The 23,869-nt window shown below is 36.6% G+C and overlaps 4 protein-coding genes across 8 annotated transcripts in view; all 4 read left to right on the top strand.

Annotated features, from left to right (window-relative positions):
• LOC134811794 (PH domain-containing protein DDB_G0287875-like) overlaps nt 1-23,869 on the top strand; it is a 113,547-nt gene that overhangs the window by 14,303 nt on the left and 75,375 nt on the right. The window lies entirely within an intron of this gene.
• LOC134810967 (sorting nexin-17-like) lies at nt 307-10,243 on the top strand. Its single transcript, XM_063817662.1, has 4 exons — nt 307-1,601; nt 4,194-4,905; nt 9,870-10,001; nt 10,095-10,243. Exons 1-4 carry the CDS (start codon nt 327-329, stop codon nt 10,241-10,243), a joined length of 2,268 nt encoding a protein of 755 aa, XP_063673732.1. The 5' UTR covers nt 307-326.
• On the top strand, nt 2,554-3,816 carry LOC134811802 (peptide chain release factor 1-like). Its single transcript, XM_063818887.1, has one exon. It carries the CDS (start codon nt 2,554-2,556, stop codon nt 3,814-3,816), a length of 1,263 nt encoding a protein of 420 aa, XP_063674957.1.
• LOC134811804 (GPN-loop GTPase 3-like) lies at nt 5,570-8,237 on the top strand. Its single transcript, XM_063818890.1, has 6 exons — nt 5,570-6,083; nt 6,559-6,747; nt 6,915-7,041; nt 7,233-7,333; nt 7,509-7,620; nt 7,834-8,237. Exons 1-6 carry the CDS (start codon nt 5,875-5,877, stop codon nt 7,939-7,941), a joined length of 846 nt encoding a protein of 281 aa, XP_063674960.1. The 5' UTR covers nt 5,570-5,874; the 3' UTR covers nt 7,942-8,237.

Genomic DNA, 23,869 nt, shown 5'->3' with positions numbered 1-23,869 from the left:
CCACCCACTCATTCACAAAACGTAGCCCACTGAGTTGTGGGACTAAATAAATAGACTAAAACTGACAGATTTGTCGATTGTCTTACACAATATGTAACATTGGGAAGGAAGTTTGTACCCTTATGTGCTAGACCAGATGAAATATTAGAAGATGTATACTGTATAGTGCAAAGATGTGAGTTTTAGGTAAATCATGTCATTTACCAGCTTAGAACAAAAGTGTATAGTTAAAATTTTCATTTTGTATTTCATTTATCATCGATTGTATAAATGAATAGTGAACTCACTAATATCTTACTCAGGAAGATGACAAAGAAAGTTGAATAATGTTTTTCTCGGTTCCAACCTGTTCAGAAGTTTCAGACGAGGATGGCTCAGTTTACACTGCCTATGATATACATTTGAATGGAGCTGCACATTCAGCAGTTAGATATAGTCAACTTCACAAGCTCAATGAACAAATTCTGAGACGGTTTGATACAAGCGCCCTGGCAGAATTCCCCCCTAAAAAGTTGTTTGCTCTCAGTGCCCACGAGAAAGAGGAAAGAAAAACAATGCTTGAACTTTATCTGCAAACCATTGGCCAGCAACCTGAGATAGCTAAGTCAAACCTGTTTGTTGACTTCTTGATTCAATCCCAAAAGGAATTCAATAAATTAAATGATGCTGATTCAGTAAAAATTACGGTTAGTCAGGCTGACGGAAAGAAGATATCAGTTGACATAACGGGTTCAGATTACACACCTGAGGTGCTCCGATACACGGCTGCAACTCTTGGTATTGACACAAAACATCACCCTTTCTTTGCTCTCTATCTGATGAAACAAGAAACAAAGAAAAAAAGTGTTGTCAGGCGGCTGCAGGATATGGAGTGTCCCTATCTTACTTTGAAATCGCTTGATGAGTCCCACTCTATTGAAATAAGAAAATCTTATTGGGACAAAAAGCACGATGATCAATTGATGCAGCATAACGTTTCCCTTCACATGCTTTACATTGAAAGTATAAGAAACATGGAAGACAGGTGGATAAAGCCATCTGCTGAAACACTGAAGACACTAAAGCAGTTTAAAACTGCTGGATTGAAGGAACAGTTTATCAAGGTGGTAAGATCAGAGAGCATGTACGGGTATATGATGCTTGGATCTGGTAGTGTAGATTATCCTGATCAAAACAGCCAAGAAGAGGTAGTAGTGTATGGGGGTGCTGAGAAGTTAAAACTTGTATTTAAAGATGGAAAAACGATATCACTTCCCGTCAGAAGAGTTAAGTGCTGGACTCTTTTCACGGAGAAGAAAGACGTTCTTTCCCTTCACTTCCTCGTTATGAAGGATGTCTTGCAGTGGATTAATATCTCGACCTCGTCTTCAAATGTCATCCTCATTTCGATGGCCCTGCAGTCTATTCTTGATGAACTGGTTCTCTTAAGTAAGGGACAGCAACTTGAGCTGACTAGGGTCGAAGCGACTGAGTCTTATCTTCCAATATCGAACAAAGAGAGGAAGCTAAAAGAAGAACGAAAGAAACGTGTACCAAGTTTCAGTTCTTTGCAAAACCAAGAAAATGAACTGTTCATGGAAGGGCTGAACGATGATGATCTGTAAAAATGTGCTTGTTTTCTGATAAGAGGATTATCATTATTCTGTACTCTGGTAAATATTCCTAGTTTGTTGAGCGTGTTTGTTTTGTTTACTTGTAAAGTTGTTGTGAATTTGATTTTTAAGAAACTTTATATTCGAGCTGTTTATAATTCAATAATTTCGTGTTGGTGTGACCTGAGATGATTTGATAGTTTTAAATGTTAGTTATTAGTATTAGTTGATATAATATATAATGAAATGAACGACGGTATTCATTTTGGTGACCTTAGCTCTTGACTGTTTGAATCTCAAGTTATGTAAGATGAAATAATTTTTCTTCAAGTTTTCTTCTCTTGAGCTAATTACATTGCACCGGTAAATAATAAAGATAAATATATCCTCTACGTTTAAACTGTGCTATCACAGAGATTTCAGTTTTAGTTAGTGTTTTCGTTGTCGGCGTACTTATAAGCACCTTTTAAATTGTTCTTACTTTTTTCGTTTATAAAATGGTCAAGCATGAGTTTTTCAGAGTTATTTTAGTTTTAAATTGTCTTTTTGAATTTAGTGGATAATATATACTAATTACAAGTTTACCTGACTTTAAACATATATGTCGCATGCAGATCAACCGAGATATTTGTAATTTATGTTTAGTAATTTTGAAGAACGAATAACCCAATATGTTTGACCTGTCAATGATTTTATACTGAATACGTCTGGAAATATTATTTTTACAATTTAGTTATAATATCAACGTGGAGTTCATGTGTTCAATTTCTTGCCCTCAAAAACTATCTAAATTATAAATTATAAACAAATCTTTGATCCCAAAAAGCTTCTTCAAAAGTCTCTATAAGTGAACTTTACAGCTTAACATTAACTAATTAACTAATTCATTTATGTTTTTAGATATCGCATTATCTCACGAATACTTAACGTTACTCATACATATTACAGGTACAATGATACAATGATACGTAGATGCTGCTGCTCGTTGTACAACACTTCCTACAATCTACTACCAAATCCTCTTGCAAAACACCAAAACTCTACAAAACATCATCTTAGAAATATCAGTCAATCAAGCCACTCTCAAATTGATATCATAGAAAAGTTTGACAAATTATCCTCACAACAGCGGCTCTATTTAGAGACAATAAAGAAAGATTACGATGACGCAAGTTTGATAAGACTTGTGAAACACAGTCAGGCCTCTGAGAGGTTCCTTGGTAAGTTTTCAACACTGTACACTGCTTATAAAGAGTACTGTGATACACTCGATATAATTGTAGAGTGTCATGAACTGTTGAATGAGCCGGAAATGGAGGAAATAGCGCGAACTGATATCGTATCAATGGACAGCGTGTTGCAATCTTCGTACAACGATATCGAAGCTGAGATTATGGAGTCATTGCAACCATCAGGAGACGACATTTTCCTTGAAATTCGTATGGCAGCTGGCGGTATAGAATCATCGGTATTTGCAAACGATCTCTTTACAATGTATGAAAATATTGCTGCAAGCAGAGGATGTAATTGGTCTGTTCTGGAAGAGGATGCTCGCGGTGAGATTGGCATTGCCCGTGTTGTTGTCAGTATTTCGGGTCCTGATGCGCTTGGTGTGTTTCAGTTTGAGGCAGGCGTGCACAGAGTACAAAGAGTCCCGCTTAACGACACCAGAGTTCACACTTCTACTGCTATCGTCATTGTAACGAAGAAACCTCACGATATTAAGATAAAGATAGATGAGGAGGATTTGGAGTGTACGTACATGCGAGCTAGTGGGCCGGGTGGGCAGTTTGTTCAGAGAACTAACTCTAAATGCCGCATGGTGCACAAACCTTCTGGTATAACAGTTACAAATCAGACTAGTAGACTTGCTCAAGATAATAAGAAGGAATGCCTTAAGAAACTCAGTGATATTTTGTTGAGAGAAGAGATTGAGGCGAATTTGTCCGCAACAGAAAAGACTAAGAAATCACAAGCCATGCAAGGCGATCGGAGTGATAAGATCAGAACTTACAATTATAAGTCAGGAGTTATAACTGACCACAGGTACAAGGTCGAAGTGACTGGTATTTCAGACTATTTAGCTGATCCTGAATATTTTATGGAGCTACATCGGAAAGTGAGCGGAGTCTGGCAACTTCAGAAACTTGCTGAGATTGCTGAGGGGCTAGGTGAAGATCAAAGCAGTAAGGGTATTGGTCAGTCTAGTAGGAACAGAAGTTAGGATATTTACTGTTTAGTGACCCTCTTTATAATCATTCCTGTTTATTTAAGTTTCAGCTATAAATAATTAATATATTTTCGGTGATCTGCTTAATTTAAATCGAAACCCTTTTAAATATTTTACCGGTTCAATTGAACTGATTCATCAGTAACTGATTGCTATTCAATAACGCAGATAAGTCTTAACAGTCTATGCTCTAGCTAGAATTTAATTGCTGACTTAAATCTTGCGGGAATTACGTTGCATTTTTAGAATAGCAACGCTGTCATGTTGTTACAATTTAACGATTGTAACTTCACCAACATCTAACTTTTACAATCTCACCAGGATGTTATAAACCATGGTAAAATACACAAATCTCCCCATATCTTGACAAGATGCTGGAGGATCTAGGCGGGTTCCTGTTCGAGCATGTCCTGTCCTTCCTCTCTCCCTCAGACCATTCCCAGTTGTGTCTAACATCAGCTGTGTTGCATCAGCAGACATCTGACTACCTGCTTCATTGGAGTAATGCTGCTGGCAGAGACCTGCAGATCAAACTCTTTTTTGAGGAAAACCAATCTCTCCTACTCCCAAAAGAGCGGCAATTATACGAGAGATTCCTGAGGGTGATAACACAAACCCCCGATATAACCTACCAGAAACTGCCAGTGTACCACGCAATCCTGAACCACATCAACAACTCAGAAGACGTGAGACGAGTCAGCATTATCTCCTCCCACATGTTCAGTTACCTGGGTGACACCGACCACGTGTTCCTGAAATACAACGAGGAGCTCCAACGTGAGGTAGTCTTCCTCAAGGAGATATCCTGGCTCATGTTCTGCACCAACCTCCCTAAGTTCTGTTCTGAAGTGTACCCTGCCTCCTACTGTATCAGGCTCCACCTCCAGATACGGTCTGATGTGGTGTGGAAGGGGGATAAGCCCATGGTGGTCAGACTGTTGAAGTGTAAGACACATGAGCTGGTGCGGCACAACTTTATACATCCGGGTGTGTGGAGGGATGTATCCCAGGGTAAAGAGGTGGACCTGTCCTACAACAACTATAATGATAAGAACCTTAAAATAGTCCCTACTGACACACCCAGTTGGTATTTCCTTGTTATTGATAATGTAAGTGTGGTGGAGGGTGATGAGCTTTATTTTACCATTGATGATAGACAAAATGTGTTTTGGAAGTCGGGCAAGAGTTGGGACTTCTTGGAGATTATAAGGATTTAGTTAAGTAAGCGTGTCATGTGGTGTGACAAGATGTTAGGGTTTATTTTCTTATAATATTGGCTATTCTTATGTTTATGGGTTTTTCAACGTTGTATGTATGTTATGGTAATATGTTGTTAAACTGGTAAAGTGGTAAGATTGTTATGTGAGAACATCTCTCACTTCTGATGCGAACATTTAAATTAACTTTAAACATGTGGACATGAGGTTATTTTTAAAAGTGAAATACCGTTAGCATATGCTAAGGCTTACTTTTTGTTTTTTTATAATATTTGAATGATTGAACCCGGTTTCTTTTTTACCCTATCTGACATAAAATAGTATATTTGCAATCTTTATCTTCCATCTCAATAGTGCACGAAAATAAAACTACGCACAGTTACTATCTACATTTTTATGTGAATTATTGTATCATAACGTTCTGTGATAATTTTGTATAGCTGATATTTGACACTTTCCATTGTATATTGGTATGATGCAATACTTGCTCAATTCTGCCGAATTTATTGTACATTTTACTTGTATTATATATTATATACGGATGTGTTGTTTATTGTCACAGCTGGCACGTCATCTGACGTCATGATACCATGAATATAAATTTCTTCATTACAAACAATTCTCAATATAACAAACGTTATTCTGTGAAATAGCATCTTGCATGCTGTAATGAATATAAGTATCATTATGAAACGATATTCGTTTACTGTATTTCGAATGTGACTTTATGGTTTCTTTAAACATGGTACAGATTCTCATCCACTAAACCACCAAGCAGCCTAACAAGTCTACCAAAACATGTAGAAAACCTGAGAAAACCTAATAAAACCTAGAAATGCCTCGCTACGCACAACTGGTAATGGGGCCAGCAGGTGCTGGGAAATCAACATATGTCAACACTGTGGAACAGCATTACGCGACACTGCGCCGCAAAGTTCACTGTATCAACATGGACCCAGCTGCAGAGCACTTTAAGTATCCGGTGCAGTGTGATATCAGAGAGCTCATATCTGTGGACGATGTAATGGAGGATAACGAGCTGAGGTCTGTGGTTATTTTAGTGTTTAATTATCGTGTTCTGTGGTTATTTTAGTGTTAAGTTAGTGTGTTCTGTGGTTATTTTAGTGTTAAGTTAGTGTGTTCTATGATTTTAGTGTTAAGTTAGTGTGTTCTGTGGTTATTTTAGTTTTAAGTTAGTGTGTTCTGTGGTTATTTTAGTTTTAAGTTAGTGTGTTCTATGATTTTAGTGTTAAGTTAGTGTGTTCTGTGGTTATTTTAGTTTTAAGTTAGTGTGTTCTGTGGTTATTTTAGTGTTAAATTATTGTGTTCTGTGATTATTTTAGTGTTAAGTTAGTGTGTTCTGTGGTTATTTTAGTGTTAAGTTAGTGTGTTCTGTGGTTATTTTAGTGTTAAGTTAGTGTGTTCTGTGGTTATTTTAGTGTTAAGTTAGTGTGTTCTTAAACTCAGATCATATTATGGTTTTACATTTTAATCACTATTCTAACCGTATATTTTGCAGGTTTGGTCCGAATGGTGGTTTAGTCTTCTGTATGGAATATTTGATCCAAAACACGCATTGGTTGGAAGAATGTTTGGGTGAAGTGGACGATGATTACTTTATTATAGACTGTCCCGGTCAGATAGAGATTTATACACACCTGGACATAATGGGACGTTTTGTCGCCACCCTAGAGCAATGGGATATCAGGTTATTATAGTTCTACAAGTATTTGGGCTTTTCATATTATCATATTTCTATATTATATTCATCATTTGGTAATTATTGCGTCGGAGACTCAGATTTCATTCTCAGATTACAATTTAACGATCTGCTATTAGAGAAGATTATTGGTTTTATGTTATGGTTTATTACAGGGTGTGTGCGGTGTACTTGCTGGACTCCCAGTTCTTAGTAGAACCGAGCAAGTTCATAGCTGGAATGTGTTCAGCACTCAGTGCTATGGTGCAACTTCATCTGCCGCATGTTAACGTTCTCTCAAAGGTTTGTTTTTTGGTCACCTTTTAGAATTTGAAAATGAAACTGTATGAAATCTGATATTTTTATCTAGATTAGACGCACTGTGTATGGCGTTTCCTGGTGTTTGTTTCATGAGTAAGAAAATATTATCGAATTGCACTTTATCGTTTGATGGAACACCTTCCCAGTAAACACCATGTTATTATTACCTACAGATTGATTTGTTATCTACGAAAGACAGAGATTCTTTAGAAAGATGGCTTGATCCCAATGAGGACACCATGACTGATTTTCTTCATCGGACCACTAACAAAAAGTAAGTCAAAAATAAACTTCAACATTTTAGGCGCCAGGGTTGAAACGATTTTAATTTGATTTAGTTTTAATATACAGTGTGAATGTGATTTTAGACGTCTTAATTTCAAAAGTTTAATTAACTTTGATGTATTGTGAAAAAATTGTTTAACAAAATTGATCTAATCTTCATTTAGGCACGCAAATTTATCAAGAGCTCTAGCCAGACTACTAGACGATTACAGTTTGGTACATTTTGTTCCTTTAAATATTGAGGATGAGGACTCAATCGGTGATTTATGTTTACAGGTATGTTCGTTAAATATAAACTATGTCCGTTCTTTGTAAACCGCAAACTTCACCAACAATTGAAAATCACAGATTTTACTCGAATTAAAATCTTTGTTGTCTTTTATATTGGAATCATCTACCATTGCATGGGTAGTACAGTATTTACGTTGAAATATTTTTCAGCAACTGCGGAATCACGGTATGTTAAATAATGTTTAATATTCCCCACAGATTGATATGTTGTTACAAATCGGAGAAGACGCTGAGCCCCGAGAACCAAGAGATCACGACGATCGTAGGGATGGAGACGATGCTGAAAGTGGATTTGACGAATCCTGACTTGCTATATGAACTTTTGAAGCATTTCCAAATAAAGCATCATGCATTTAGTGAAGACTTGAACTTTTTATACTGTTGAGCCTCTGGTAAGGATCAGCAAAATTTTCAATCAACCTTTTTATCCTAAATTATTTATTTATTGACAGTTAACCTGTTTTTATCATTTGCAGATTTTTGGTTCAGAATCAATTTTATGCCTGAAAACTTTATGTCTGAAAACTCGGATTTCAATTCAATGGTCAAAATCAAGAAAAAATACTTCTAAATTTAAAATGTATTATACCATTTCATGAATGAAAAGGAGTTTAAAATGTTTTGGCACTAAATCACTGGTGTGAGTGGTGCATGGATTGTAGATAGACACTCTCATTTCATGAGAAGAAAAGTCCGGTCACCCATCGGTGTATTCAGAGATGTACATAAACGTTGCGCGCGGTGCTCTTCTTACAATAAGCTTTGCGCAACAGTACGGCCGCGCGGCGCGCGCACCTTGAAATGAGGCAAGCTAAGTGATCGACCCGCGCGGCGCGTCGTTTACGATTTGAAAAGGGTGTGCTAATGCCTAATTCATATATCTCCATGACAAGCACATCTACTATCTAATTTCTTGGCACGTATTAAATAGTTCTATTACTTCCTCGATTCTTCATCGAGTAAAAGAGTTTCAGACTGAATTGAACGAGAATCTTTGAAAATAACTTTCGACGCACCGCAATATCCGGAGAAGCGCATTTTGATCGAACCAGAGCGCGCGCCCGCCGTCTGAACTTGTGAAACATTTCCAAACAGGTCCACTTCAGATTGCAGATTTGCGACGTATTGAGATCAGATTTTGCTCACTGTTTGGTATAAATCCAAAACTTACTCAAAAAGGATAATTCATTGTTTATCTCAATGCATGATATTGAGACAAACAAATTGCCACAAATTTTAGGACACAGGAATACTAATATGATACTTCTAGACAGCGAAGTTATTTGGAATAGAAGACGGTATCTTATTCGAAGCAACTTCAATCATAAATTTTTTTGTCATACGTTGTATGACCCGCCGCGTGAAGCGACAGTGGGGGTCACCACGTGATACAAAAATTATTAGTGACAACCAATTTTATGATCAGATCCTGGGACACTTACTATGTGAAATTGAATAGACTTTGATGTCTCCCAGGAATGGATTATGTGAAATTAGATTGTGATGAGGGAGCCATCATAATGGAATTATTCATTGGGGCCAGATCAAAGAATGAACTTGATTCCTGTGTAGCTCAAGCTCAGTCATACTTTAACTCATATTTTGATCTATCGAAGGTTCATAAATTTTGTCGACAGGAAAAGGAAAATATTGGTTACTGCTGTTGTATTCCTTATGCTTGTGCTTCCCATAATTTTTTCAGGAAGTCCCACTGTTCAAGATTGTCCTATCTTGAAGTGATATTTAGTGATCCTCAAGTTAAATGAAATTGAACAAACACTCACTCTAAGATGTCCTTCTGAAGTGAAAATTAGTCAGTTATTGTTTGAAGTTAGAGGCATGTTGAGTTTTTGTAAAGAGTTCGCATGGCGCAAAAACTATCAAATTTCAAATGTTATATCAAGGCTTCAGAGAAATGAGAATCAAATGGGAATGAATGCAACCTTTGAAGATGTTACCAAAAATGAAATATGCTTCCTTTCAACAGATTTCAAAGATGTTAGTGAGGATAGCAATTGCCTTAAATCCATTCAACTCATTGAGTCCTCCAGATAGTTTAATGGCTTACTGTCAATCTGAAATCTTGACCACATTTTCTAGGGTTATTAAGCTAGTCGACCTCCCTATACTTTTTTATATATCCTGTCATCACTCCTGGAGTAATGGATATTATATGTTTATTTCAATAAATATAATAATCAATAAATTAGAATAGAATCTTGTCTTCTTTTCAGCTCACTCTTCTGAAACCTCTTCCTCTACATTCTCCACCTCATCATCAACTTCCTCATCTTCATCATCAACATCATCACCCCTGTCTTCATCGCTGGTGGTGTGTGCGAGGTTTAGGTCCAGTTCGTCAACAGGTATTGCTTTCTCCTGGAGTAATGGATATTATATGTTTATTTCAATAAATATAATAATCAATAAATTAGAATAGAATCTTGTCTTCTTTTCAGCTCACTCTTCTGAAACCTCTTCCTCTACATTCTCCACCTCATCATCAACTTCCTCATCTTCATCATCAACATCATCACCCCTGTCTTCATCGCTGGTGGTGTGTGCCAGGTTTAGGTCCAGTTCGTCAACAGGTATTGCTTTCTCATAATACCGTCCTCTGTGTCCTCTCACTGCAATCAAAACTGTTTTGAGTAGCTCAAATCGCAAACGACGTCTAAGATTTGCCATGATGAGGCTTTTGTCCTGGCTGGTCTTGGCTGCCAGAAGTGTTGCCACTCGTTTAAGGAACATGGTAGCCTGTGGGCCCATACCTCTGGTGGTCGAGAATACAAGGCCATTGCAGGTTCCTTTTTCGATCTGTACACAGCGGTCTCCATATTTCCTTTCTTTCTCTCTCTCTCATGCTTATTGTACATCTTTGCTGGGGTGTTGTGATTAGCGTTGGATTTGGCTCCGGGGTGTAAAACCCTGATATCAAAAAATGCCATCTCCATTGGTGACCACAGACCTCTAGCTGCAATGTCAAGCCTTGCCCCATCATCCAGAATGGTACCCGGGCGAAGGCTTTTTCCAGTGCATGGCTGGAGTGTGGGCTCTACAACAACCTCATTACAGATTTTTTCAAGAATGCTTGCAATGGTGTCTCTCAGTCGGTTGTGTCTGCTGTTGACAAAACCTCCTTTCTTACAAATGAAAATGTGGTTGTAGGTGTTATCTTTGCCACAAATGCATTTCTTGGCTATGTTAGTAAAATACAATTTAGTAAAATACAATTTTTATTTTCCACAGAAGAATCAATACATATTGAATTATAAATATCCGATAATTCCATTAATAATCATTAAAAGTTGCTTTGTCATTTGTAAAATCAAAAACGAAAAGCCCCACGCTGAACGCGCGCGGCATTTTTTCTGCAGCTGCCTAGCTTCAAGCTTGTAGCCGCTAACATCAAAGCCGCCGCGCGCGCCCAGTGCTGGGGTGCATTCTCATTAACAATTAAACTTGGTCAAAGATATTTATATACAATTCCTAAATTAAATCAATAATCATGTTAATATGAGTATTCAACACTACTCGACAACAAATATTTGCCGGCCCATCAACGATTCAGTCGCCGAAACAAAAATCAAATGTTTGCTTTTTCGTTTCGGGGACTGTTTGAACTCAGTACTATATCCGACTAATCACACTTTATAATGGTTAAAATACAAAGTAAAAAGATTTTCCTCGATGGGCCGGCATTCGCAACCGCGAAACGTTTTGAGTACGACAAACGATGACACCACCACCAGCCGTTAATTGATAAGTCCATGGGTGACGGGATAAAGTTAAAGTAAGATGTGTAATTTCATATTGCCTATCACCTATCACCTAAGTTACTTTGCATATACTGCTTCTAGTTACACGATAGCGATCTCAGTTCCCAATAACGTGTGACCCAACAGAGGGGATTGTGGAAGGACACGTACATTTTTCATTAACACGTGCCCTGATTACCCCCTCCGTTGAGCTACTATACGGGGAACGTTGACCGCCAGTCTGTAGTCAGATCGTTAATAAATTATACTTTAAAATTGGTTGCCGGGTGATGGTGTCAGTGAGAGACGTTAAGTTAGGTGAACATTGGTACAAAAATATAATAATCTAGCAGTTTATCTCAAAGTTAAAATCACTATTTGTTAAAGTATACAAACAGTTCTATTCAAAAGAACAAAGTCCGAGAGCAGAGAGAAGATTTGGAGACTATACACGCATATGTGGGGTTTAAATTTGGTATTAGTAATTTTAGGGTTCGACCGAAAATGTTGGTCGGTTGGTTAATAGGGAGCAGTCACTGTCATTAGAATTATCAGATTAGGAGCAACAATTAGAATCAAATTGGACATATTGTGTATTGTGTATTGTGAAATCAGTGAAACCTAGAATGGCGGTAAAATGCTAGCGCGCCTTGTTATGCGCGCTAACATACTAGCTGCTGAAAATAAAGAAGTATATGCATGATAATGTCGTTTGGCGGCAGCGCCTGCCGATACCTGGATTATATTGTGTTTAACTTAGAATTCAGTGAAATTTTTGTCATTCCATTCAGCACCATACCTGTTTTGGGCATTCATCAATGACTTTTGTAATTTATTCTTAACAGAAGAACAAGAGGAATTAAAATTAAATGAGCCAATTTTACAAAACTCATTCCACAGCCACGCTGATTTATAGATGAATTGTTTAGTTGGAGAAGGTGTGATTAACATATTGTCTTTCCTATGAGATATGGTGAACAAAGAGAACATTGAAATTGGTACTCTTGTCTTAATTATCTTAAAAAATTCCATTAGGCAACGTAGTCTATATAGGTTCTCTACAGCTAGTAATTTATGTTTTGCAAATAGAGGTTTGGTAGACTCCTTAACATAAAAATCGCAACCCAAACGTTGGGAGCCGAACGGTCTAACTCTAGCACATGTTTTGAATTTGTCTACATACCTTTTATGGTCTCCGAATAGAATTCTTATACATTTCTTCTGAGTAATAAATAGTGGTTTTAACTGGATATTAGGAATACCTCCCCAGACAGAAATAGCAAAACCGAGATGTGATTCAAAGAGAGAATGGTAAATTTGTTTATATAGTGATTCTGGTAAGCATTTCTTAATACGGTAGATACGTCCACAAGCACTGCTTAGTTTTTTGTTAAGAGATTGTATGTGTGGTTTCCAACTTAATTTGTCATCAATAATTACTCCAAGGAATTTAGTTTGACTAACACGCTTGATTACCTTGTTATTCATGGATAGGTAATAGCTATCTATATCGGCGTCTAATTCATTATTGTTACGTTTATTTGGAGAGAAGTACATGTAACAGCACTTTTTTACATTAATGTGTAGTAGGTTTACTATCATGTACTTATTAACAGCCTGCAGTATTTTGTTAGCCATGTCATATACCTTATCCTTTGAGTCGGCTGCAACAAATATATTAGTGTCGTCAGCAAATAGAACAAATTTACCTAGACTTGTTATATTACAAATATCATTTATGTACAGTATGAACAGTAGAGGTCCGAGCACACTCCCTTGGGGGACTCCAAATTCTACAGGTAATTCATCAGATTTTACATCAAGAACGTCCACAAATTGTTTTCTATTAGATAAATAACTAGAGATAAGATTTAGAGCATTTCCTCGGATACCATAGTTATTTAATTTTGTTATTAGCTTAGAGTGGTCTAGGGTATCAAAGGCTTTAGAAAGATCTACGAAGACACCTAGTACGTGCTGCTTTTTGCTAGTTAACGATTCAATATGTTCTACAGAATAATTAAGTGCATGACTAGTGGAATGCCCTTTTCTGAAACCAAATTGGTTTTCATGAATTATTCCCTTAGAGGTTAAGAAACTATACAACCTAGCATATATCAGTTTTTCTAGTATTTTCCCAAAAACAGGTAGTGTCGATACGGGTCTATAATTTCCTAAAAGCTGTTCATCTTCCTTTTTGTAAATCGGACTAATTCTCCCTGTCTTAAGTTCTTCAGGAAATAGGCCTTCTTGCATGCATCTATTGAAATACTTCACTAAATACGGTGCAATTACTTGACACGACTTCTTAATTACATGAATAGGTATGTCGCTTGATTTACCATTTTTTAATTCGTTTATGGTCTCTATCATTTCAGCACTGTCACAGTCTTTAAGATAAATACTGGATGTGATGGATTTCGGGAGGTAGTCGGTAAATGTTGGTAAATCATTTATTCTTAAATAGTCATGAGAATACACTTCATTAAGATTAGATGCAATGGAAGCAAAGTACTTGTTGAACTCATTTGCAATTACACGACGATTGGTTACACGCTCATTATCAATAATAAAGTTAGGTTTCGTCTGACGTCTCTTCTTACCACGTAATTCGTTAATTATCTGCCAAGTTTTCTTGCTGTCACCAATACATTCAGCAATCTTTCCCCCGTGATACTTATGTTTTGCACAATTAATGAGGTGGTTTAATAACTTCCGGTGTGCTTTAAATTCCTGATGACGCATTACCTTATTTGTACAGTGATAACAAAGACAGTCTGATTGGTTGGGTGTTGAGGTGTTAAGACATGCCTTTTTTCCTGCCTTTATCTTAAGTTCATAAAGCTCATGTTTTCTATTTACAGAGTTAATTAGGCCTGACGTAATCCACGGATTATTCCTAGCGGTTCGTTTAGAACACTTAGGTTGCTCTAGTTTACATGCGTTGTCTAGTTGTTGATTAAATACTGAGACAAAGTCGGTGAAATTCTCTGGTGGCCTATTTAACAAATCGTTATCGAGTGCTTTAACAAAATGATCAACGTTAGTTCCACAATAATCGTAGTATTGGGTGTACTTTTGCTCGTGGGCCTCATTACTGACTAGGGGTGATTTGAATATGTGGAATACAGCGTGATGATGGCTGATGCAAGTACTTATTGATCCAGAGTAAACAGAATTTTCTATGTTGGTAGTGAGTATGTTATCAATGCATGATTGCTTACATCCTGGTTTGTGGTGCGTGTAGGTGGAGATTAGAGGTGACAGACCAAGGCCTAATATCAAGTTTTCGAAGTCCTGAACAAGTTTGGTGTTTTCATCATGTAAATCAATGTTAAAATCGCCAATTAGGTGGACATTATTCTTTGGACATTGTTCAATAATCTTCTTAAGTTCGTTGAGTGCTTCGGTGGAATTTCCACTTGGGGGACGATACACTACGCCTACATGGAGGGGTTCATCATGTTGGACGGTTACAAATATAGTTTCTAGATTTTCTGATACCCATGATAACTCATCGTTTACGACTCCATTAAGAGTGTCTTTTATGTATAACGCTACACCACTTCCTTTTACTTTATTGACATATTTATCTTGATAAAAACGATTATACCCTTCTAAATGGTAAACACTACTTTCGTCTATTGTAACATTAGTTTCAGCAAGTCCAATGAATTGGAACTTTCCGGCTATTCTGTCTAACTCCATGGTGAAGGCGTCAAAATTTGTTTTATTACCATCAATGTTTTGAAAGATCGTTGAGCAGTTATTTTCAAAGTGCGGTTTCATTAGTATATTAAATTCCTTAAGTGTATAAGACTTACAGTTTTCTAGCATATCAGAGATTTTCTGAATACAAGGGTCTTCAGAGTCGACCATTACTTTAAAAGGATTGTGTTTAATAGGGATAGAATGTTTACAGTTTGTACAGTAGAAATTTTCGTTAATTATTTGTGCTTGAGATGACTTGAAGCATTTAGCATGGAGAATTCTATTACAGTTAAAGCATTCAAAGTGGGGAAGCCCTAATCCAATACTCTTTTGACAGTGATTGCAAATTTCTTTTTGAAGACGATTAATCATACCTGATTTAACCGCCAGACGTCGTCTGCTGAGATGCAGCCGAGTCTCTAGCCACATTGCTGTATAGTCTTCCATTCACTCTACCAGAGCGTCTTCTCTTGTCTTTTCCACCATTTAGTCTAAGAAATATTGATTGTTTAATTATCCCTGCAAGAACTCTAGCCCCAGTCCTATTTAGGTGCAGCATGTCGGGTTGCCCATGCCTGTCAAACTGCTTAGACAGTTCCCAGGCAAGGACATTGTTCTGTACAAACTGCATAAAACCATCAACAAGCTGAACACCCTTACAGGTCTGAGGCAAGTCGAAGTGAATAGCCCTGTTAAATGTATCAACCTTTTCGTTCAGTAACATATCCTTAGTGGGTAATAATCTACAGACAGATACAGAAGTGTTAGGGCTAAGTTTCTGTATCTGTTTAACTTTCAGCTTTAGTTTCTGGTAAATATCAACAATATCAGACTGACTCTTAACATCAGGCTGCTTCACATCGTTGATCCCGCACAACAAAACAACATTAGCGTAACCCATGCAGGATTTGGGATCAATGTCATCAATTCTGGGTGACCAGAATTTCCGTCCTGGCATAAGCTCGCCAAACGTGCTCCTCTTGCAAGATCCGAAGCGTAACATACCTGTGTTCGAGTCGCCCATAATACATGTGGAGTTTTTGTTTCTCCAATCTACAGATCTAAAAGTTAAGCTATATCTGATTCCAGCATCAATTGAATTTACATCTATCATATGATCAAATACTTCTTGCGATCTACGGGTCATATGGTAGAGTGATCTGTTTGGACAAGCCAATGTTGTCTCAACACCTGTTAACTTCTCTATAAACTTTATATCACATGATTGGCCAAGAGATAGAGTTAATATAGAGGATTCCGGATTGATAGTGATCTCACGATCAGAGTGGCGAGGGAGGTAGCTGGTCGGTCCATCATACCGGTTGATTAAGCATGAGTTTATGATGGGGGCACTAAGTTCGCCTGAGTCAGAGTTTGCAGAGTTAGATATTTCTGTTTGAACTTTGTTTATTTTCTCAAAAAGGGGTTTAAGTTCTTCTGGAATGGGAGGGACATTATCAGATGATTTTGATCCCATGTATTCATAAGGGACACCTACTGAGTGAACTGAGTGGCCATTTTCAGGCTTGAATGAGCAGGATTCAAGAAAGGTAGTAAGTGTATTGGCCTCCTCTGTTGTAATGAAGTCTGACATATTGTCTGAAGCATGAATCTGGCTATGAGGAATAGACTGCTCTGGGACAGGTGGGATTGGAGGACACGTTATTTGTGCAGGACAAGGAAGCAATGATGGGGTAGGGGTGATGGAGGGGCCAGGATGCTGCAAGGATTGGATGGAGCTGATGGACTCTTTAAGTTCATTAATGCCTGCAGTTACATGAGGTTCATTTGCACTGAGGGCTGTTAGTTGCTCAGAGATGTTCGCTAGAAGATTCTCAGATGACTTAGATGCATGTACTGGCTCTGGAGTTGGTCGTGATGTAAGGAGTTTGAGGTCATGCTGAAGTTCATTAATCTTGACATTGAGTGCATCTAATGATTTGTCACAGGAGATGATATCAGTGTTGTGGCCTTTGAGGGAGTTCTCATGGAGCAGTAGGTGCTGAAGACGTGTGTCAAACTGAGAGAGTGTCTCGATGTGGTTACTGAACTGTTCAAAATTGATTTTGTCAAGTTGAGCACAACATTTTGACATATCTATATCTTGGAGTTTAGATTGTGCCAAGCTTGATTCGCACTCTATATTCGTCTGTTGAAGGGAAAGAGTGTTACGACAGATGTGACAGACATCCACAACCGTAGAAACTGTGGGGATTGGTGAGACATAACAGAACGGACAAAGGTATTCTGTCAGTTTGTTGATTGCCTTCTCTTCCAGACCCTTCAACCCCACACACTCTAAATGCCACCATTGACTGCATTGACTACAGTCTAACTTCCAGGATCCAAGAGATTTATTACAGGGACAGGCGTCCTTGTTTCTATGTGAATTCTTAAGTTTGGGGAGTTGCTGAGTGGTGGAGGATTCAATGGGACATGAATCATCAGCAGGAAGGGATGCTGAGGCATCAGGTGTTCCAGCTACTGGTTTCGATTTTTTCTTGGATGGGAGGCTGTCCAAAGTGTTAGAATCTCTTCGTTTTGAAGGCAGTTTCAACTTCTTTGCAGCTGCAGCAGCAGTTGCACCAGACATATTTAGGTATCAGCGAATCTATCAGCAAATATATAAAGACAGCGCAGCTACAAAAGTTGACAGCTCAGCCAGCTTTCACAGCCAACAAAACAACGAAAACTTACGGCTCCCTTTGGAGGGCACTAATACATTCTATCCCTGAACTCAATAAATGTATGTAATTGTAGTTGTGAAATTAGTTAGCTATAGCGTCTTTGAACCCTTGCTTGTTCAAGACAAATCCGTACTTCTCATAAGGTAGTCCGGTCAGCCAGCTTGATGCACCGATTTCACATGCATGTGGGATCTTCTCACTGATCGAAGGTGGTAGATCGTTTATCAGCTGGTTTTTGAGAGATTCATGTCTCTTTGCATTTGACAGGCTAATGGCACTCTTGACCGCTTTCCCAGCCTCTCTGTTGGTATTAAGAGTGGTGTGTTGCTTCAGAATGTGTTCTGTAAGCTGCTGGTTAGCCATGAGTGATATACTTCATAATGTTCAGGTGTTCACCAAATTTGGTGCAAACATATACAAAATGAAATCCAGGGCAACTAAAAGACCTATTTTGTCTGTAAGTGAATTGTTGAACCAATGGAAAAGATGTTTCCGAGAATATTTCTCATTCGACCTAAAGCCACTCTTCAAAGATGTATTATCCAAATGCTCGTTAGCTGAGGGTTATATAGAACTTGGTCATCAGCATTTTACTGATGTTTTCTTCGGTGATTTAGGGAACAATCTTAGATTTACAGCAAAGATTGAAAATAATATACCACCTTTTGAAGTGAAGCATTGTAAGACAGACCATTTAGATATCCGAGTTATTGACATCAACAGTGCTAAATGCTCAACAGAAATCAAGGTATCATCCCAAAAGATTTGCACCAACACCCATGCAAATGAATTTGTGCTAGATGTTATGGAATCCGGAGAAGTGATGAAAGAGAATGTTATGAGTATGAATAGTAGGTACAGCATGTACAATGTGAGCATTGTTGACCGAACTGTCTTTGAGAACAGTGATTTCATCGTAAAGTAAAGTAAAGTAAAGTAAAAATTATGACATAACATCATCACACATGTCTACAAAGTATCAAATCACTATATGGAAAAATATAAATATCTTACCACCAAAATTAATAAATTATTAACTACAACTTTATTAAAAAATTTCAAATAATTTCAAAAAGCATCCCCAAAAGATAACCCTATTCATACTTTCCAGTGGAATAAAGATTTATAAATCGCTTTTTTGCCACAAAAGGGTGGAAATAAAGATAATTGTTATGCTTCTCTTTATTACTGACATCGTTCATCTTGACAGTGTATCAAAAAAATCAATCAAAGATATGGAAGATTCTTGGTCTACTGATTATTTGACCTTACACTGTCCTCGTTTAAATGGGACTATATATGAACTCTGGTGATGAATCTCTGGAAAAGTCAACTGTAGAGCTTTTTGATCAGTTCATCTCTGTGGCCAAGAAGTTTTCTGAAATAATCGACTAACATATTGTATATAATATAATGTAATTTTTTGAATTTGGAACGATTTACACAGCCGATTACACAAAGGACATGTCTGAAATCAGATCATATTGTTGGATATAATATGATTGGTTATGATTTCCAAAACAATGTACAGATAAAGTTATGGCATAAGCGATTAATTGACAAAATAACTTTATGTTATTTGCTTAAACTGTTTAGGATGCAACCTAATGTCTTGATCTTTTTGAACTTATTAGCAATTAGACTGTTAGCTCGCTTCATAAGCATGTCATCTTCGTTCCAAAACTTTTTATGTCCTATGCATACACTCCTTGATAGTCATCTTGATCTAGTATCTTTGTTTCACACAATAGAGCATAGGTTTTGTGGTTTATCCACTGGGCTTAGAGTTTGTGTTTAAGCTACCAAATTTTATTATTATTATTATTATAAGTTTTTTATTTATTTTCCTTGTTGAATAAAGTTTTAGTTTTATATGTTTTATGTACTTTTGTAAATAGGGAAGAATAAAATTGTGTAGTAACATTTGTTTTTGTAAATTGCATAAATTTCAACACTTTGTAATGTTTGGTGTTGTTTTGTACTGTTTTTACTATTGAATTAAAGTCAAAAATGTAATTCTTGTAATAGATAATTAATCAGATTCTTCTTGCACTGTTCTGTCATGCTGTCAATTCAGAAAGGAATTAATTGATTAAGGTTCAATAATTGCAGTAAAATAATTTTATTATATTACATATTTAATTTTTTATATACCTTGAATGTTAAAGGAGTTCATTGGTTACATTTTTTGACAAACTTATTATTTATATCCAATATTTTTTTGGTATATCTCACTCTAATTACGTTTTCACATAATGAATAGTATGTACCACTGTTGCTCTATCCTGGCAGTCAAGACAAAAATGCTCCTTTAAGGTTTTCAATCAAGCTTTACTGATGGCTCTCAGTTGGAGAAAGAGAGATGTCAAACAGGATTTATCTACTGCAGAAAGAAATGCTTCCGTTCGTAATATCCCAGTTCAGAGGGAAGAAAGTTGGAGGAGACAAGATGGAAATCACGACATATGTAGTGAAGAAAGGAAAGTCTTGACTCGTGTTATCCCAGTAAAAAAGGAGGCTATTGGGCTAATCATTGGTTCTCAAGGTGCTAACATTAAAAGGCTAAAGAATATGGTTGGTGTTATAACAATTGATTTGGATAGTGTGCAATGTAAAGTTGAAGTAAGTGCATACACTAATGTTGCCCTTGATGCTGTAGAAAAAGATCTTCAGGAGGCAGCAAGTTGGATAAAAAGAGATGGAAATCACGACATATTTAGTGAAGAAACAAAAATCGTGACTCGTGTTATCCCAATTCAAGAGGAGGATATTGGGTTAATCATTGGTTCTCAAGGGAATAATATTAAGAGGCTGAAAAATATAGTTGATGTTATAAAGATCAATTTGGATAAGGTGCAATTTAAAGTTGAAGTAAGAGCATACACTGATGTTGCCCTTGATGCTGTAGAAAAAGGAATTCAGGAGGCAGCAAATTGGATAAAAAGATATGGAAATCACAAGAACACCATACCTAATGTTGAAAAAGATCTTCAGGAGACAGGAAGTTGGGTGAAAAGAGATGGAAATCCTGACATATTTAGTGAAGAGAGGAAAGTCTTGACTCGTGTTATCCCAATTCAAAAGGAGACTGTTTGGCAAATCATCGGTTTTCAAGGGGCTAATATTAAGAGGCTAAGGAATATGGTTGATGTTATAAATATCGATGTGGATAAGGTGCAACATAAAGTTGAAGTAAGAGCATACACCAATGTTGCCCTTGATGCTGTAGAAAACGAAGTTTGTTCTATGATGGCCAAGTCTAAAATAGTAGCTACACTTAAAAAAATTGTGAAACACACAAAAAGTATCAAAGCTCTTTGTATTGAAGATACAAAAAAAAGCAAGAAATTCGTATTTGAGTCTACCTCAGATTGCATATTTGAAGTCTTGAGATTTTGTTCACTGTTTGGTGTTGATCCAAAACATATCCAAGAAGGTATGTGCCTCTCAATGGATGATATTGAGACATATAAATTGTGTCATATCTTAGATTTTCAAGAACACTGGAATACAAATATGTCAGTTCTCGACAGTGAGATCATTTGGAATAGAAGTAGGCATCTTTTTCAAAGCAATTACATTCAAAGAGTATTGGTGACATCAAATTTCCTGCAATTTTGGGACACTTACTATCTGAAATTGAATAGACTTCGATGTTTTTCAGGAATAGATTTTGTGGAGGTAGATTGTGATGAGGACGCCATCATAATGGAGTTAGTCATTGGGGCCAGATCAAAGAATGAACTTGATTCCTGTGTTGCTCAAGCTCAGTCATACTTTAACTCATATCTTGATTCATTGACGGTTCATACATTATGTAAAGAAAAAGAAGAAAACACCAGATACTTCTCCTGTATTCCTTATGCTTGTGCTTCCCACAAACTTTGCAAAAAGTCCCAGTCATTAGGACTTTCGTACCTTAAAGTGATATTTGATGATCCTGAAGTAATCTTCGTTGAGCTGAATGAATTGGAGCAAACATTAACTCTGGGATGTTCTTCTCAAGCAAAACTTGATCAGTTTCTGTTTGAAGTAAGAGGCAAGATGAGCTTTTATAAAACATTTGCCCGGCGTAGAATTTATCGTGAAAGTTTCAAATGTTACATTATGGCTTCAGATTATAAGATCAGGATGGATACTATCTTTGGAGATGCCCCTAAAAACGAATTTCCCTTCCTTTCTGCAGAATTTACAGACATTATTAATGGCGGTCACATTCTCAGATCCATCCAACTTCTAGAATCCTCCAGAACCTCTGAATGCTTAAAACTAGATCTTAATTCCGAAAGTTCATATGCATTGTTCAACGAAGCTGAAATGTTATCTGATTTTTATAGGTTCATCAAATTTGTTGACCTCCCTATCCTTGATAATGTTCATGTTCACGCTAAATTTGGTGCAACTTTATACAATTTAACAAACTCCAGGTCAAAACGAAACATTCCAGTAAGTGAATTGTTAAATAAATGGGAAAGTGGTTTCAAAGAGTATTTCTCAATGGACTTAAAGCCGTACCTCAAACAAATATTCCTTAAATGCTTGTCAGTTGAAGGTTTTAAAGAACTTGGTCATCAACATTTTACCGATGTTTTCTTTAGTGATTTGGGGAATAATTTACGATTTACAACAAGGATTGAAACTACTGAACCAATCTCCAAAAAGTTTGAAGTGAAGCATTGTAAAGCAGATCATTTAAACCTTCGAGTTATTGACATAGAAAGCACTAAATGCGCAACAGAAATCAAGGTATCATCCCAAAAGATTTGCACCAACACCCATGCAAATGAATTTGTGCTAGATGTTATGGAATCAGGAGAAGTGATGAAAGAGAATGTTATGAGTATGAATAGTAGGTACAGCATGTACAATGTGAGCATTGTTGACCGAACTGTCTTTGAGAACAGTGATTTTATCATTCATCTTGACAGTGTATCCAAAAAAAGCAATCAACGATTTGGAAAATTCTCACATGTTATTAATTTGACATTACATTATCCTCGTTTGAATGACACAATATGTAAACTACAAAAAAACTCTGGTGATGAAACCCTGCAGCAGTCCACTCGAGAGCTGTTCGAGAAGTTTCAGTCTGCAGGTCTGGATTTTTCTGAACAAATCGACAATTTTCTCAGATTCAGCGAGGATTAAAACAAGTCTACAATTTTTCAAAAGTTCTGAAGTGAAATATTTTAAGACAGATCATTTAGATGTCCGAGTTATTGACAAACTATTCTAATTAATGCTCAACATCAATCAAGGTATTTTCTCAAAATGTTTTTGACATCTGCATCACAATGCAAATACTTTATACTAGATGTTATTGAATCAAGAGAAGTGATGATATTTTCTAAATAAGTTTTCTCCCTTTCAGAATTTTATTATTGTCTGTTTATAATTTCATGTATGTATTATAAGGAAGAATAAAGAGGTGGTAAATAATTGTTACTGCTGTTTGTTACTTTATATTATGTTACATTCTTCAGTTGATAATTGTATTAAAGCTAAAACATTCTGTATTTTTTAAATGATTGCCTTTAAAATGATGTTAAAATGTTTTGTAGAAAATGCCTGGTTTAATTTTTTAATTGTTGCAATAAAATATTGTATAATATAATAAAAAATATGGACTGCTATCAATATTGTGTTCAATCATGCTGTCGAGTCAATTCATACATCAAATTATGTCCAAAAATCAAATTTCAGTTTTTAAAAATATTCCCATAACCTGAACCATGAATTGCATACTTATATAATATTATGCATGGTATTAACTGCAAACTATTTAGGATGTAAAGGACTCGCCAAATCAAGAGTGGAGAATTAACAACCTTCTTCAATTCTGGTATGCAAATGTTGCTGTCCGCCCACAGTCTTCTTACTCATGGTGGTGCGGATAGCAGAGGAAAAGATATTGTCTATAACATGGTTCAAACTCTTCAAAACTATGATAAGGCATTTTCCGACATTTCAAATCGAATAACACTACTTTTTGGCAAGACATTAGAAGAAAATGCAAGACAATTTTCTATGCTAGAAGAGATGAACGAAATACAGCGTGACATAGAAATTTGTAAAACT

The sequence above is a fragment of the Bolinopsis microptera genome, chromosome 2 (assembly GCF_026151205.1).
Source record: "Bolinopsis microptera isolate Bmic1 chromosome 2, MBARI_Bmic_1.0, whole genome shotgun sequence".
NCBI lineage: Eukaryota > Metazoa > Ctenophora > Tentaculata > Lobata > Bolinopsidae > Bolinopsis > Bolinopsis microptera.
Note: the sequence above shows the minus strand (reverse complement) of the source record. Positions and strands in the feature narration are given on the sequence as shown.